This window comes from Pseudophryne corroboree, chromosome 7 (assembly GCF_028390025.1).
Source record: "Pseudophryne corroboree isolate aPseCor3 chromosome 7, aPseCor3.hap2, whole genome shotgun sequence".
Classification (NCBI taxonomy): Eukaryota; Metazoa; Chordata; class Amphibia; order Anura; family Myobatrachidae; genus Pseudophryne; species Pseudophryne corroboree.
This window is the reverse complement of record NC_086450.1, coordinates 347,032,065-347,045,488: the sequence shown is the minus strand read 5'-3', so window position 1 is coordinate 347,045,488 and position 13,424 is coordinate 347,032,065. Positions and strand designations below refer to the sequence as shown.

Below are 13,424 nucleotides of genomic sequence, written 5' to 3'. Positions count from 1 at the left end.
AAAGCAGTGGTCCCCATCCAAGCCTGTTAGTTGCTCTTCCAAGCCAGATATCTTAGGTTCTGTCTGACATAGAGTTTTTCCGAGGGTATTCTCCAAATGCTGGGACTCTCCCCTTTCAGCGGACAATGGCAACTTGGCCCTACTATGCCCAGAACCAGAGATATCCGCCTTCAAGCAGATGGTCCCTGCTCCAGCTCCACACGCCTGGTATGCAGTTTTATATTTTCATTGGAGGACTGCTCTAGTTCCTGAACTCTGATCTACAAGTCCCTAGCACCTCCTGAAAGGTGGGTCTCTATAGTTTTTTATCCTATTAAAAGCTAAGAAATCTATTACCAGGAACTTGAGATATCTGCAGTCAAGCAAGCTGCCCTCCCACCAGAAAATGATAAATATTAAGCCGCACAACCATCCACTCCTCCGCTACGTATTAAACACCCCCTACCACCCTGAAAGTCATGTACCAGGGCCACTTCATCCAGCACAATGCCCCATTCTACAGTTTAGTGTTCTCCCTCCCGCCCCATCTGTGCAGTAAAGGAGTAATTAGCAGAAATTACTGCTCCAGGTTCTACATGCTTAGCGGAAGATAGATCACCCCGTACCGCCCGCGGGACATCAAAGTTGCCACTGATAGCACCCCCCACCCCTACTGTTCGAGGATGGATAGGGGCCCCAGTGCGTTGCTGTGCCCAGGGCCCCACACTACTGTTGAGACGGCCCTGGATGAATATAGTTATACAGATGCATATTTATACTAGTCCTAGTGGTATCTCTGTCAGTTATTCTATGGCAGGTCTAGATATTTTCCTTAGCAACTGTAGCTAACTGTAGTTCATATTCTTTTATTGGAGCTGTCTGTTCCTATGCACAATGGTTCTGCACCCGTACATCAGAACACAGCTATGGACAGTGAGGGATCCTGTGGCTTGGACAGATAATGTTGCTCAGCACACCTCTCCTCCTGAGATTATGTGATATTTGGCAACCTTCTATGGGGCCTATTTATCATTGTATATTCGCAGCTATATCCCCCATGCTTACAGCTTGTGTTCCTGAATGAGACAACGCTATGGAAAAATAACACAGACACCCTTGAGTTAGTTCAGATTGGTGTATTGTAAGAGAGCATTAGGCATTATATATATGTCAGATCCTGGATGTTAGCTCCCTGCAGTCCATGGTCGATATCTTTGACTGATGGATCTGATGGATCTATAATGCACCTAGGTGGAATGTGCCATCGAGAGGTCTCAGTCCCCCGGATTAGATGGTACTTGTACAGGGGCGGTGGTGGATTCATATATTGGGCAGCTCCTGAGAGATGAATTTCTGGAGTCTCACTAGATATTGCCTGTGCTTATGTAAATCCGTGTGCCCTCCTCCTTCCACCCAGAGAGGCTTTACAGCAGTTGGGCAGCGCTCATACATTGTCAGCCCATGGCAGAAGTCCACAACCGCATCTTTAGTCCCATGGATGATGAGTACCGGGCAGGTGACCTTGGAGATTTTGTCGATGCTGCAAAGGACATGATACAAAGGGATTATACAACAGAAACAGCATGGAGCTATCACACATGTAAAACGGCCACTAAACATATAGAATGGAAATAATGCATCAGGTAACATGCAGAGCTGCTCATGTAGAAGGTCACATACAGGACTTTGGCAGAGCAATGTTGGACAATGAATCTACTGTTAGTAATGAGCCCAGTGCAATCTATTGACCTAATAAGCCAAAGTCATGCACAAGACTTCAACTTGTTTCTGTTATACAATACAAATAGGATGAAAGAGGAATAGTGCCGTATTTCCCATTTATAAGCAGCTATGATATATTGGGAGTAAAACCGGTGCCAGAGGTAACTTATCTGGGGATCCAGTGTTTAAGTTCTGCAGAAGTAGCCTCAATGTTGTACACACTCCCGCTGCAGCTACGCCGGCTCCCGCAAACCGACAACTTGCTGCCTGTATGAGAAGACATTGGGGCGGCTGTAGTGAGGAGAGTGCGCAGACACCGGGGTCAATTGCTCACACAGGCAGAGCATTGCTCGCCAATGCGAGCATGCGAGATGAAGAGGGGCAGCAGTAGATGCAGGGTGTTACAAAACTGACAAGAGACACAGGGCCATAGCCCCCCAGAAAGGTTTCTGGTAGGGAATTATCCTGTTAGTTTTCTAATCAGAAAAGACTCATGTACTCTAATTGGATTAGCATTCGGTATAAGATGGGATGGGTTCAGTATGCTATCCCAGTGGTTGGGATACCGGTGGTCACATGACCGTCACCGGCATTCTGACATTGAAGATCGGTGGAGGGGGTAAGTGTTTTTACTCATACCTACCCTAACCTCCCGGGGGTGGCAGCTAGGGCTAACTCCCTGGGGGTGGTGGCTAGGGATAACCCTTGGGGGGTTGGCAGCTAGGGCTAAACCCCCCCAGTGCCTAACTCTAATCACCGCGGGCCCTAACACTAAAGCTCTCCACTATACTTACCTTCAGTGGTCGGTATTCCAGTGCCTGTGTACCAAGTGGTGTTGGCATTCCGGCGTCGGTCACATGACCGCCGGCACCCCGTCCATTGGAAAGCTGAAGACATCCCACTGGGATACACATACAAACTGATTGGGCCAACAGAGCTGGGGGTGTATTTACTAAAGTTCGATATTTATTAATTTCAAATTGAGAGAAATCAATCTAAATGGATGTTGCATTCCGGGGGATAAAACACACATTTACTAACATTGAAAAAATAATATAAAAAGATTATGTGTTAGTAAATGTGTGTTTTAGAACACAACATCCATCCAGATGGATCTCCAACAGATGAAAATTGATGGAAATGGACATTTAGTAGATATACCCCTGTTGTTTGCCTGACAAAGCGCACCTAGGGGCCAATTCAGTTATCCAGTACGTGGGCTGACCCTGGTACTGCTTGCTCCCAGCACATACTAAACCCCACAAGTAACCTACAGCTTAGTATAAAAACACAGCAATGTCTTACTTGGTGAAGGCATCCCAACAGTAGGCCCTCCGGGCGTTAGGATAGCCCATCCGCACACCTGACATGAGCGCCCCGTGCAGTATTACTGCTGCACATTTGTAGCGCGTGGCAAGGTCAACTGCCGGTGCTGTCCCAATGCTCTCTCCATACAGGATGATATTTTCCGCCGGGACTCCATATCTGTAGAGATAAAGCAGAAAAATTATCAAACTCCAATTACATCACTTCTATTGTGGTTCCTTATGGGAAACTTGTATATAAAGGCTGGATATCTGAACTAGGTAAATGACTGGATAACTTATATGAGTGATAGGCAGTGTATGTGTGGAACAGGACTACATAGGTTATGCACATTTACCTAGTTCCAGTCAGCTAGGAACACTAAGGAGCTAGGGGAGGGGAGCGTCCAGTCACATTGGAAGGAAACCCCTCTATGCTGCTAGATAGAATGGGGAGCCCAATAATGCAACATACTCTTACAGCACAGTACATATGGCAGTGCGTCCTATGAGGCAGGAGAGCAGAGGAAAGTGTCACCCCCTGCTTCTGCAGTAGTTACATCCTTTGGCTAAGACCCTATAATGCCAGCGATATATACCCACTGTCTTTATGTAAGCAAGTCCCAATACACCAATTACATTTATACTGTATAACCAGTTCATGCGGGGAGAGGAGTATATAAACTAATAGGAGCACAATACACAGCATATACATTCACCCTACGTAGTAAATAGTAGCCCTTAGTGTAGCATATCCCCCACATACATACAGGACACCCATACACCACATGCAGGGTGTCAGGCAGAGGCTGTGTGGGGGCTGGGGAAGACTCATACACCCCAATCATACATACCGGGTCCTCAGGGCGAGCCAAGCTGCCTCGATGTCTGCATATGCGTTCTTCTCGCTTGGCTTTCCGCTGCTCACCCCATAGCCGGAGTAGTCGTAGGAGAATATATTGCACTTGATCTTGGAGCCTAGGGCAAGGTAGCGTCTGCACATCTTGCCTAGGTCAACAGCACAGTCGTGAGAGTAGAGGAGTGTGTAGCGGCTCCCAGGGACGCAGCGGACGTACATACAGGCCAGGCTATTCCCCCGCTTGGTGGTACAGCGGAACATCTCTACAGCGTCCAGCTTCTGCTGGGAGTGTGGCCAGTTAGCCCCTTCTGATAGCTGCAGATTACATACGGGAGGTAGACAGATTGTGGGGTCCACCTGGTCATCCTGCGCCAGGTCCTGTGCTGGGGCTGCCTCAATCTCACGTAGCGTGTACGTAGGCTCCGGGGGGTAAAAGGCCAGTTTGGCAATAATGCAGTTCAGCCTCGGTGGGCAGCAAAAGATCGAAAACAGCCTCCTCCACGAGAGGCCGTACATCCTCAAAGAGGGGTGTTGGGCCTGGTCCTAACACTCTGGACACTGGGCAGTGATCTTATTATAATAGTTCTATATAAAATACTTAATATAGCTATTCTAATCTAATAGTAATAATTATAAATAAAAGCTTAACAGCTCTGATAAAGACGCGACTTCTCACACTGATGTCTGGGAAGCAACTATTCTCTCTGAGTAACATCCAAGTGGATATGAGGTTATGACACGATTGTGACATCACAGACACTACCTGTCCCTGACCAGGGCTGCATTGTGACATCACAGACACTACCTGTCCCTGACCAGGGCTGCAGCCTCAGCACCCAGCTGTCATTGTTACTGTATATTACTAGATTAGAGATGTATTGGTCATTACTATAACGTTTGTACATAATGTTTATCTATAGAATAAATGTAGCACACACATACTGTATATGAAATGTCACCTGTGTGATTATGGCCAAATATGTAGTGTGTATGGCTCCCTGCGCCCCTCACTTCTCCACCATTCCCTGATTGCAGGTAATCACCGGAGGAGCGCACCAGTGCCTACTTCCATATATTACGCACCCTTCCTTAGTCATGGCACATAATGATTACACGTTCCATATAACGCTATAGCATAACTGAGTCAGTACCAGTTATATTACAGCAATTCACATCGTTCCACTGTAATTTTTAGAACAATCCTAGAGGGCTTATTAACAATAGATTCCATGTATAGCACTCAACCTTTATATACATAATATTATTATAAGGGCCCGGTCTACAGTATCTATCTACAGTATTTATCTATATTCATATCTACAGTATCTATCTTCATATCTACAGTTATCTATCTATCTATCTATCTATCTATCTATCTATCTATCTATCTATCTTCATATCTACAGTGTCTATCTATATTCATATCTACAGTATCTTTCTATCTATCTATCTATCTATCTATCTATCTGTCTTCATATCTACAGTTTCTATCTATATTCATATCTACAGTATCTATCTTCATATCTACAGTTATCTATCTATCTATCTATCTATCTATCTATCTATCTATCTATCTATCTATCTTCATATCTACAGTATCTATCTATCTATCTATCTATCTATCTATCTATCTATCTATCTATCTATCTATCTATCTATCTATCTATCTTCATATTTACAGTTTCTATCTATATTCATATCTACAGTATCTATCTAAATTCATATATACAGCTATCTATCTATCTATCTATCTATCTATCTATCTATCTATCTATATATCTATCTTCATATCTACAGTTCCACAGTATCCTATCTATCTATCTATCTATCTATCTATCTATCTATCTATCTATCTACAGTATTCTATCTATATATCTGTCTATCTTCATATCTACAGTATCCTATCTATCTATCTATCTATCTATCTATCTATCTATCTATCTTCATATCTACAGTTTCTATCTATATTCATATCTACAGTATCTATCTTCATATCTACAGTTATCTATCTATCTATCTATCTGTGACGACATGTGATGACACAGCTGGCGCATCGTGTCGCTCAGTGATAAAAGACACGTGGTTACTTTCCTAGCCCTGGTCCTACACATGGACTTCACCAATTATTAATTATATGTTAGGCAATATTGTATTATATTGTATGATGTTATTGTTACAAGGGTACAGTTATGTTTTCGATGTATATATATGAATGTATTGGTTATTGTGTTATAGTTGTAAAATAATGTTCCCCCCATATGACTGCGCAGATAACCTGTGTGTTTGCTGTTGTGTAGATACAGCCAATCTCAGATGTCAGGCCATACACCCCCCTCATTCTTCCCCACACAATGGATTCCAGGCCACACAATCAGATTAAGTAAGGTTACTTTAGTTAACATCTATTGTGGCCTAGGGGACATGCCTGGGCATGTGAAACTGTTCTGGGGGTGTCGCCTTATTGTAGAAAAGACAAAGGTTTTATAATAGCAAACAGGGGAGGTGAGAGAGATCTGGAAGAGAAGGTGAGACTGTGGCAGGAGACTGACTAAGAAGTAATGTTCTGTCAGGAGTTCCAGGAGGGATTGTCGTGTAGAATTGGATCACAGAAGTGTGCTGAGCTGTTTATAACCCATTCTGTTCAATAAACCACTGTTGGTTTTTCATCTACCACCATGACTGAGTGATTTGGAACCCGGTATCCTCACATTTGGCGTCAGCGGTGGGATCACTCAAGACACCAGCAGAAAGGTATAAACCACAGCAGGCAATGGATTCCGCCCCGCTATGCTACCGTTACAGCAAGAAGGATCAACTACAGGACCTCTGTCGAGCAAGACGGATTGAGTTTAATACAGTGGATACCAAGGAATCCCTAATTGGAAAACTGGCTCAATGGGACGTTGAGCACCCTTGTGATAAGGAGGAAGAGGAGGATATGGTCGAGGCCTCAGCGGAGGAGACCAGTAATGGAACCAGGGCAGTGGAGCTTGTGGTTGGAAGTTTGTCAGCATATCGGCAGGCTGAGAAGCCGGATCTTTTATTTATAGTTTCCAAAATGCAGTACATTTGGGAGTACTGGAATGAAGCTCAGTGGGAAATCAGCAGGTGGAGAGTATCCAGCATACAGGACAAGTTGTGTCATCTTGGGAATGCGTTCATGCACTGCAGAAGTGAAGCAGCCACATGGAATCTGCTGGGGGAGCCAGAGTTTGAGGAATTCAGGGAGGAAGTGATCGCCACAGTGGCCCAAATGACACAAAGGATACAATATACAGAGACGGAAGAGCAAGTGCAGAGTAAATTGCCTTCCCGGACAGAGCCAGAAGAAGTGGCATTGGATCGGGGGCCCCTGGATACCCCAGCATGGTGAGGCCAGTGTTACAGGGTGGATGTGGAAAGGCACCACCTGCAACAGCTTCTCCCATACCCAAGGGAAGAAGTTGCCCAGTGGTCTATACGGAAGGAAGCACACGAACTGAAGACAGCAGTGAGCACAATCCAGGCACCCCAGGAGGAACTGCACTACAACTTCCCTTTTGCTGAGATGGAGGATGAGGACTTGGTGAGAGAGTGTCAAGAACTGTCTGCCCAGTATGTTACACTGGAAAAGGATGACCTTGACCAGGTGGATGCAAGGAAGCGCTGTCTGCAACCCGTTCTCTTCTCCCTGGGGGAATGTCACAGTGAAACACTCAGTGACCGGCATGAGCTGTGTTACAACTGGCCATTTGCAGGCTTGGAGGATATAGAAACCATCCCAGAGTGCCAGCGAGACATTGAGGAAGAAGTTGCCACTATCACCCGACCACCACTTCAGCAACAGAGCCTCCAAGGGAATCCTTCAGGTGAGCACCAACCAGTCCTGGCTACTGAGCCATTTACAGTGTTGTGTTTGGGGGAGGCTACTGAAAATGAGAAGGGAGTGGGGTCTGTCATCCAAACACCCCAGGAGAAGATGCACTATGCCTTCCCATTGGCAGAGGTGGAAGAGGAGATCTCTGCGAGGGCAGCAGTAGGTGGTAATGTCCCAACTATAAGCATGGCTAGTGCAGACAGTGTCTCACTTCAGGCTGATCAGCATATTCGGCTGAGGGAGGCCTATTGTGAAGCTATGTTCATGGCTGCCCCAGTTATTTTATCAGAAAAGGATGTTCAGGAAGGGCCCAGTGTATCTCCAGCAATTGTATCTCTCCCAGAAGATTCTGGAGGTCTGTTCTCATTCAGTGAACTTGATGGTAAGGAGCTGCAGTCTGAATGCCAGAATCTTCCCTGTGACTCAGAGAAAATCCAGGGATCAGACCTGGTGAAAATAGCATCAGCTCAGGAACTGGAAGGGAACATGTTGCTCTACTCTAGGGCACCTGAATGTGTTTTGGACTGGCATTGTGTGCAAGGTGAAATGACTGACTCTAACCAGGACAATGGTGGTCAGCCAGTACATGTAGCAGTGAATGGAGAAGGTAATGCCACTGTCCCGGTGAACCTACATCCATGTTCCAGTACAACGATGGTCGAGTTGGTGGATACACACAAGGAAGCTGAGCAGATTGTACTCCAGGCCAAAGCATACAAGACTCAGAGTAGGATCCCACAAGTTACCCAGCTAGCCAGGCTGGAGGAAGCATTTACCCAGGATAGCACAGAAGAAACTTCTGGCATGAAGGAATCCCCATTGTGCCCTGACAATTACCATACCCGTGGTTCATGTTTGGGGGAGGGAAGTCACTGTCCTGATGCACCAGAGGTGATGGAAGTGGGGTTCCCAGGGAATACATGGTTGGGGAGGGAGAGTGAGGGCCCCAGAGATCAGATTTTGTTTATGGAGGAAAATTGTGACTATCTGAAATGTGAGGTTACCCAGTTGGGTGTAGGGGAATTATTAGGTCCCCAGGTGCAGTTATTGGACTTACTGAATTATACTGTTGCACATGCTGTTACCCCAACCCAGCGGCTGTCTACAAAGGGGACTTTGATTAATGTATTTGGATGGGACACCGGGGGGAAATACAAGAACTATGGACTGCTGATCACGTTTCCACCGGACCCTGGTAAGACTGCATTGATTTATGTACTGTGGGCCACACACCCACCAGACCGGGGAAAGAAATTCCCACACAAGCCTCATGACAATTACCACAGACTTTGGACCTGGGACGCTGGTGGGCTCCGTACAAACTGTAAAATGCTATTCACAAAAACCACCAGACCCACAAGAGAAACCAGCCAGTCATTGTTATGATGGGGCACAGACTGTCTGAGGTAGAAGAGCATCACTGCGCTCAGCAAGCTTAAGCTACTTAGGACACAGGGCGAGAAAGTAGGGGAAGGTAATGTGACGACATGTGATGACACAGCTGGCGCATCGTGTCGCTCAGTGATAAAAGATACGTGGTTACTTTCCTAGCCCTGGTCCTACACATGGACTTCACCAATTATTAATTATATGTTAGGCAATATTGTATTATATTGTATGATGTTATTGTTACAAGGGTACAGTTATGTTTTCGATGTATATATATGAATGTATTGGTTATTGTGTTATAGTTGTAAAATAATGTTCCCCCCATATGACTGCGCAGATAACCTGTGTGTTTGCTGTTGTGTAGATACAGCCAGTCTCAGATGTCAGGCCATACACCCCCCTCATTCTTCCCCACACAATGGATTCCAGGCCACACAATCAGATTAAGTAAAGTTACTTTAGTTAACATCTATTGTGGCCTAGGGGACATGCCTGGGCATGTGAAACTGTTCTGGGGGTGTCGCCTTCTTGTAGAAAAGACAAAGGTTTGATAATAGCAAACAGGGGAGGTGAGAGAGATCTGGAAGAGAAGGTGAGACAGTGGCAGGAGACTGACTAAGAAGTAATGTTCTGTCAGGAGTTCCAGGAGGGATTGTCGTGTAGAATTGGATCACAGAAGTGTGCTGAGCTGTTTATAACCCATTCTGTTCAATAAACCACTGTTGGTTTTTCATCTACCACCATGACTGAGTGATTTGGAACCCGGTATCCTCACACTATCTATCTATCTGTCTTCATATCTACAGTTTCTATCTATATTCATATCTACAGTATCTATCTTCATATCTACAGTTACCTATCTATCTATCTATCTATCTATCTATCTATCTATCTATCTATCTATCTATCTGTCTATCTTCATATCTACAGTATCTATCTTCATATCTACAGTATCCTATCTATCTTACTATCTTCATATCTACAGTATCTATCTATCTCTCTATCTATCTATCTTCATATCTACAGTCTCTATATCTATCTATCTATCTATCTATCTATCTATCTATCTATCTGTCTATCTATCTATCTATCTATCTATCTTTCTTCATATCTACAATTTCTATCTATATTCATATCTACAGTATCTATCTTCATATCTACAGTTATCTATCTATCTATCTATCTATCTATCTATCTATCTATCTATCTATCTTCATATCTACATTATCTATCTATCTATCTATCTATCTATCTATCTATCTATCTATCTATCTATCTATCTATCTTCATATTTACAGTTTCTATCTATATTCATATTTACAGTTTCTATCTATCTATCTATCTATCTATCTATATATCTATCTATCTATCTATCTATCTATCTTCCTTCATATCTACAGTTCTACAGTATTCTATCTATCTATCTATCTATCTATCTATCTATCTATCTATCTATCTATCTATCTATCTATCTATCTATCTTCATATCTACAGTATCCTATCTATCTATCTATCTATCTATCTATCTATCTATCTATCTATCTATCTATCTATCTATCTAAAAGAAAGATACGGCACTCCAGGACTAATATAACATGCCTAAAGGCAGCAAAAAATAAAGCTGACGGCGCAGCCTGTTGTGTCAACGTTTCATTTAATTTCTTAAATTTCGTCAGGACAGTATCAAATACAAAACAAAACCGCTTACCTTAAGTACATACACCACATACATATTAATCCACGCAGCACGTGCGGGTCCTGGACGGGGACTAGTGACGTCACGGTCAAGCGACGTGCGCCCTACGGCGCCGTTGTCATAGTAACCCGTCTGAGTTAGCCGCACCAGTGCTGAGAGTATAAAATCAAATCATAATCAAAAAACACACATAAACACAATACAGACATGTGTCCAACACCTTAAAGGAAAAAAATATAAAAATATAAATCAAATCCACAATATGATGAGAGCTGAGCATAACATAATTATGTGGATAACCAGTATAAACTGATACCTTAAAGTTATCCCAGTAATTGTATATATAAAGAGACCAAGCGGTCCCAATTCTCTTATGGTAAACACATAATGGGGATATCCCCCAATATAGACCAGAACTCATGAATATAATAGGAGTACAAATTCCCACTAGGATTGCATGCTTGGGTTTAAGAGAAAGAGATCCCTGTCTAGCTCGAACATGAAGATGTTAGCCAGAGATGGCCCGACACAAGACCCCATCGCACAACCCCGTTGCTGGACGTACCATTGTCGGTCGAATAGGAAATAGTTCCTAGTAAGGGACAGCATTAATAACTCACAGAAGAAGTCAATGTCTGGACCTCTGTAGGCCATATTCCCAGTCAGGAATCTGCGGACTGCTTGTACTCCCCGGTTGTGGGGAATGTTGGTATATAATGATATTACATCCAACGTGCATAAGAAGCATCCCTTCGGCAAAGTCGGTAAATCTGCCAATTTCCTAAGAAATGTGGACGAATCCTTAAGGTAAGTCGGTTAATCCTGGATGAGTTCCTGTAAGAAACTATCTAGATATTGTGAAATGATATAGTAGATGGAGTCCCGGGCACTGATAATGGGGCGTCCGGGTGGATGTGTGGAGTTCTTATGCAGCTTTGGGATTGAGTATAACACTGGAGTTTTCGGGTGGTCTGTGGCTAATGCCTGACAAACTTTGTCAGTAATAAAACCACTCAGAGTTGCTTCATGTAGAACCGCATCCAGTTCCTTCTTGAATGATACAGCCTTTAGGCATGTTATATTAGTCCTGGAGTGCCGTATCTTTCTTTTGGACTGTCTCATTGCTTACTGGCACCTAGGCACTGCATACCTGGTTGGAACATAGGAGTGCCAGTCCTTGCTTTGGTCTGTGTATTGTGGGGGGTAAGTGCTGTGGTCCGTTTTGCAAGCGACGGACACAACCCCCCTCCACTCTTTTGACAAGGCACCCTAAAATTATTTCCAGGATACAGATTGTCTTCTTCTTTATTATTATTTTTCTATTTTTTTTCACACATTTTTTATCACAAAGTTTTTTTTGGTGATATCTCCAATATGGCAACGGGCACTGAGCAACCAAGCACCAGTGGCTATAGGAATGTGCCTCTACCTCCTGGAGAAATGCTCTCTCTCTCAGAAAGTGAAGCCGAGGGTATTTTGTTTCCTGAAATTACTGATACCCCTGATATTTCCATGCCCAATAGACAATTGTTTTTCAAGCTACTTAAACTAAAAAAGAAGGAAATTGATTATTTTCTCCATGGTTCCACTCTCAGTGATTACTACCGTAAGAAATTGATTCCTAGGGGCTTCAGGATTAAGAACACCCCCACCATCGGTAAATTCAATCCGGAGTTTTGCCGACGGTGGGTGGCTGTCCTGAACAAATGCAGCTTTGATCTGCTCCTATTAGTGATTGAAGAGTCCCAGCGTGAATTAACCCGTATTAAGGCTGGATGCGGTTCTACATGAAGCAACTCTGAGTGGTTTTATTACTGACAAAGTTTGTCAGGCATTATCCACAGACCACCCGAAAACTCCAGTGTTATACTCAATCCCAAAGCTGCATAAGAACTCCACACATCCACCCGGACGCCCCATTATCAGTGCCCGGGACTCCATCTACTATATCATTTCACAATATCTAGATAGTTTCTTACAGGAACTCATCCAGGATCAACCGACTTACCTTAAGGATTCGTCCACATTTCTTAGGAAATTGGCAGATTTACCGACTTTGCCGAAGGGATGCTTCTTATGCACGTTGGATGTAATATCATTATATACCAACATTCCCCACAACCGGGGAGTACAAGCAGTCCGCAGATTCCTGACGGGGAATATGGCCTACAGAGGTCCAGACATTGACTTCTTCTGTGAGTTATTAATGCTGTCCCTTACTAGGAACTATTTCCTATTCGACCGACAATGGTACGTCCAGCAACGGGGTTGTGCGATGGGGTCTTGTGTCGGGCCATCTCTGGCTAACATCTTCATGTTCGAGCTAGACAGGGATCTCTTTCTCTTAAACCCAAGCATGCAATCCAGAATCTTGTATTTAACTCGATACATAGATGACCTGTTCATCATCTGGTCAGGCACCAGCCTAGAATTCACATCGGCGATGCAACAAATAAACGAGATGGATGCTGACATACAATTTACCTACCAAATAAGTGACACAGTGGTCCAATATTTGGATGTAGAAGTGTCTTTACAAGATGGGCATATAGCCACAGACCTCTATAAGAAACCCACGGACCGTAACACAATATTGAGGGCCGACAGCCAACATCCAGG

The 13,424-nt window shown here is 43.9% G+C and overlaps 2 protein-coding genes across 2 annotated transcripts in view; one reads left to right on the top strand and one right to left on the bottom strand.

Moving 5' to 3' along the window:
- Positions 1-13,424, top strand: part of VWA3A (von Willebrand factor A domain containing 3A) — a 772,281-nt gene that overhangs the window by 692,300 nt on the left and 66,557 nt on the right. The gene's annotated exons all lie outside the window — the stretch shown is intronic.
- Positions 1,300-4,380, bottom strand: LOC134943669 (alpha/beta hydrolase domain-containing protein 17C-like). The gene is made up of 3 exons (XM_063932382.1): positions 3,860-4,380; positions 3,007-3,186; positions 1,300-1,519 (listed from the first exon to the last, which is right to left on the bottom strand). The coding sequence occupies exons 1-3, from the start codon at positions 4,378-4,380 to the stop codon at positions 1,300-1,302; spliced, it is 921 nt and encodes a 306-aa protein (XP_063788452.1).

What these genes read in the sequence shown, in the direction of transcription:
- LOC134943669 (XM_063932382.1), bottom strand. Translation starts at nt 4,380, where the DNA reads ATGTACGGCCTCTCGTGGAGGAGGCTGTTTTCGATCTTTTGCTGCCCA. An exon ending in TGGCTCGCCCTGAGGACCCG is followed by an intron (nt 3,187 to 3,859) that starts GTATGTATGATT and finishes TTATCTCTACAG; the next exon opens with ATATGGAGTCCCGGCGGAAA. An exon ending in TGTTGGGATGCCTTCACCAA is followed by an intron (nt 1,520 to 3,006) that starts GTAAGACATTGC and finishes TGTCCTTTGCAG; the next exon opens with CATCGACAAAATCTCCAAGG.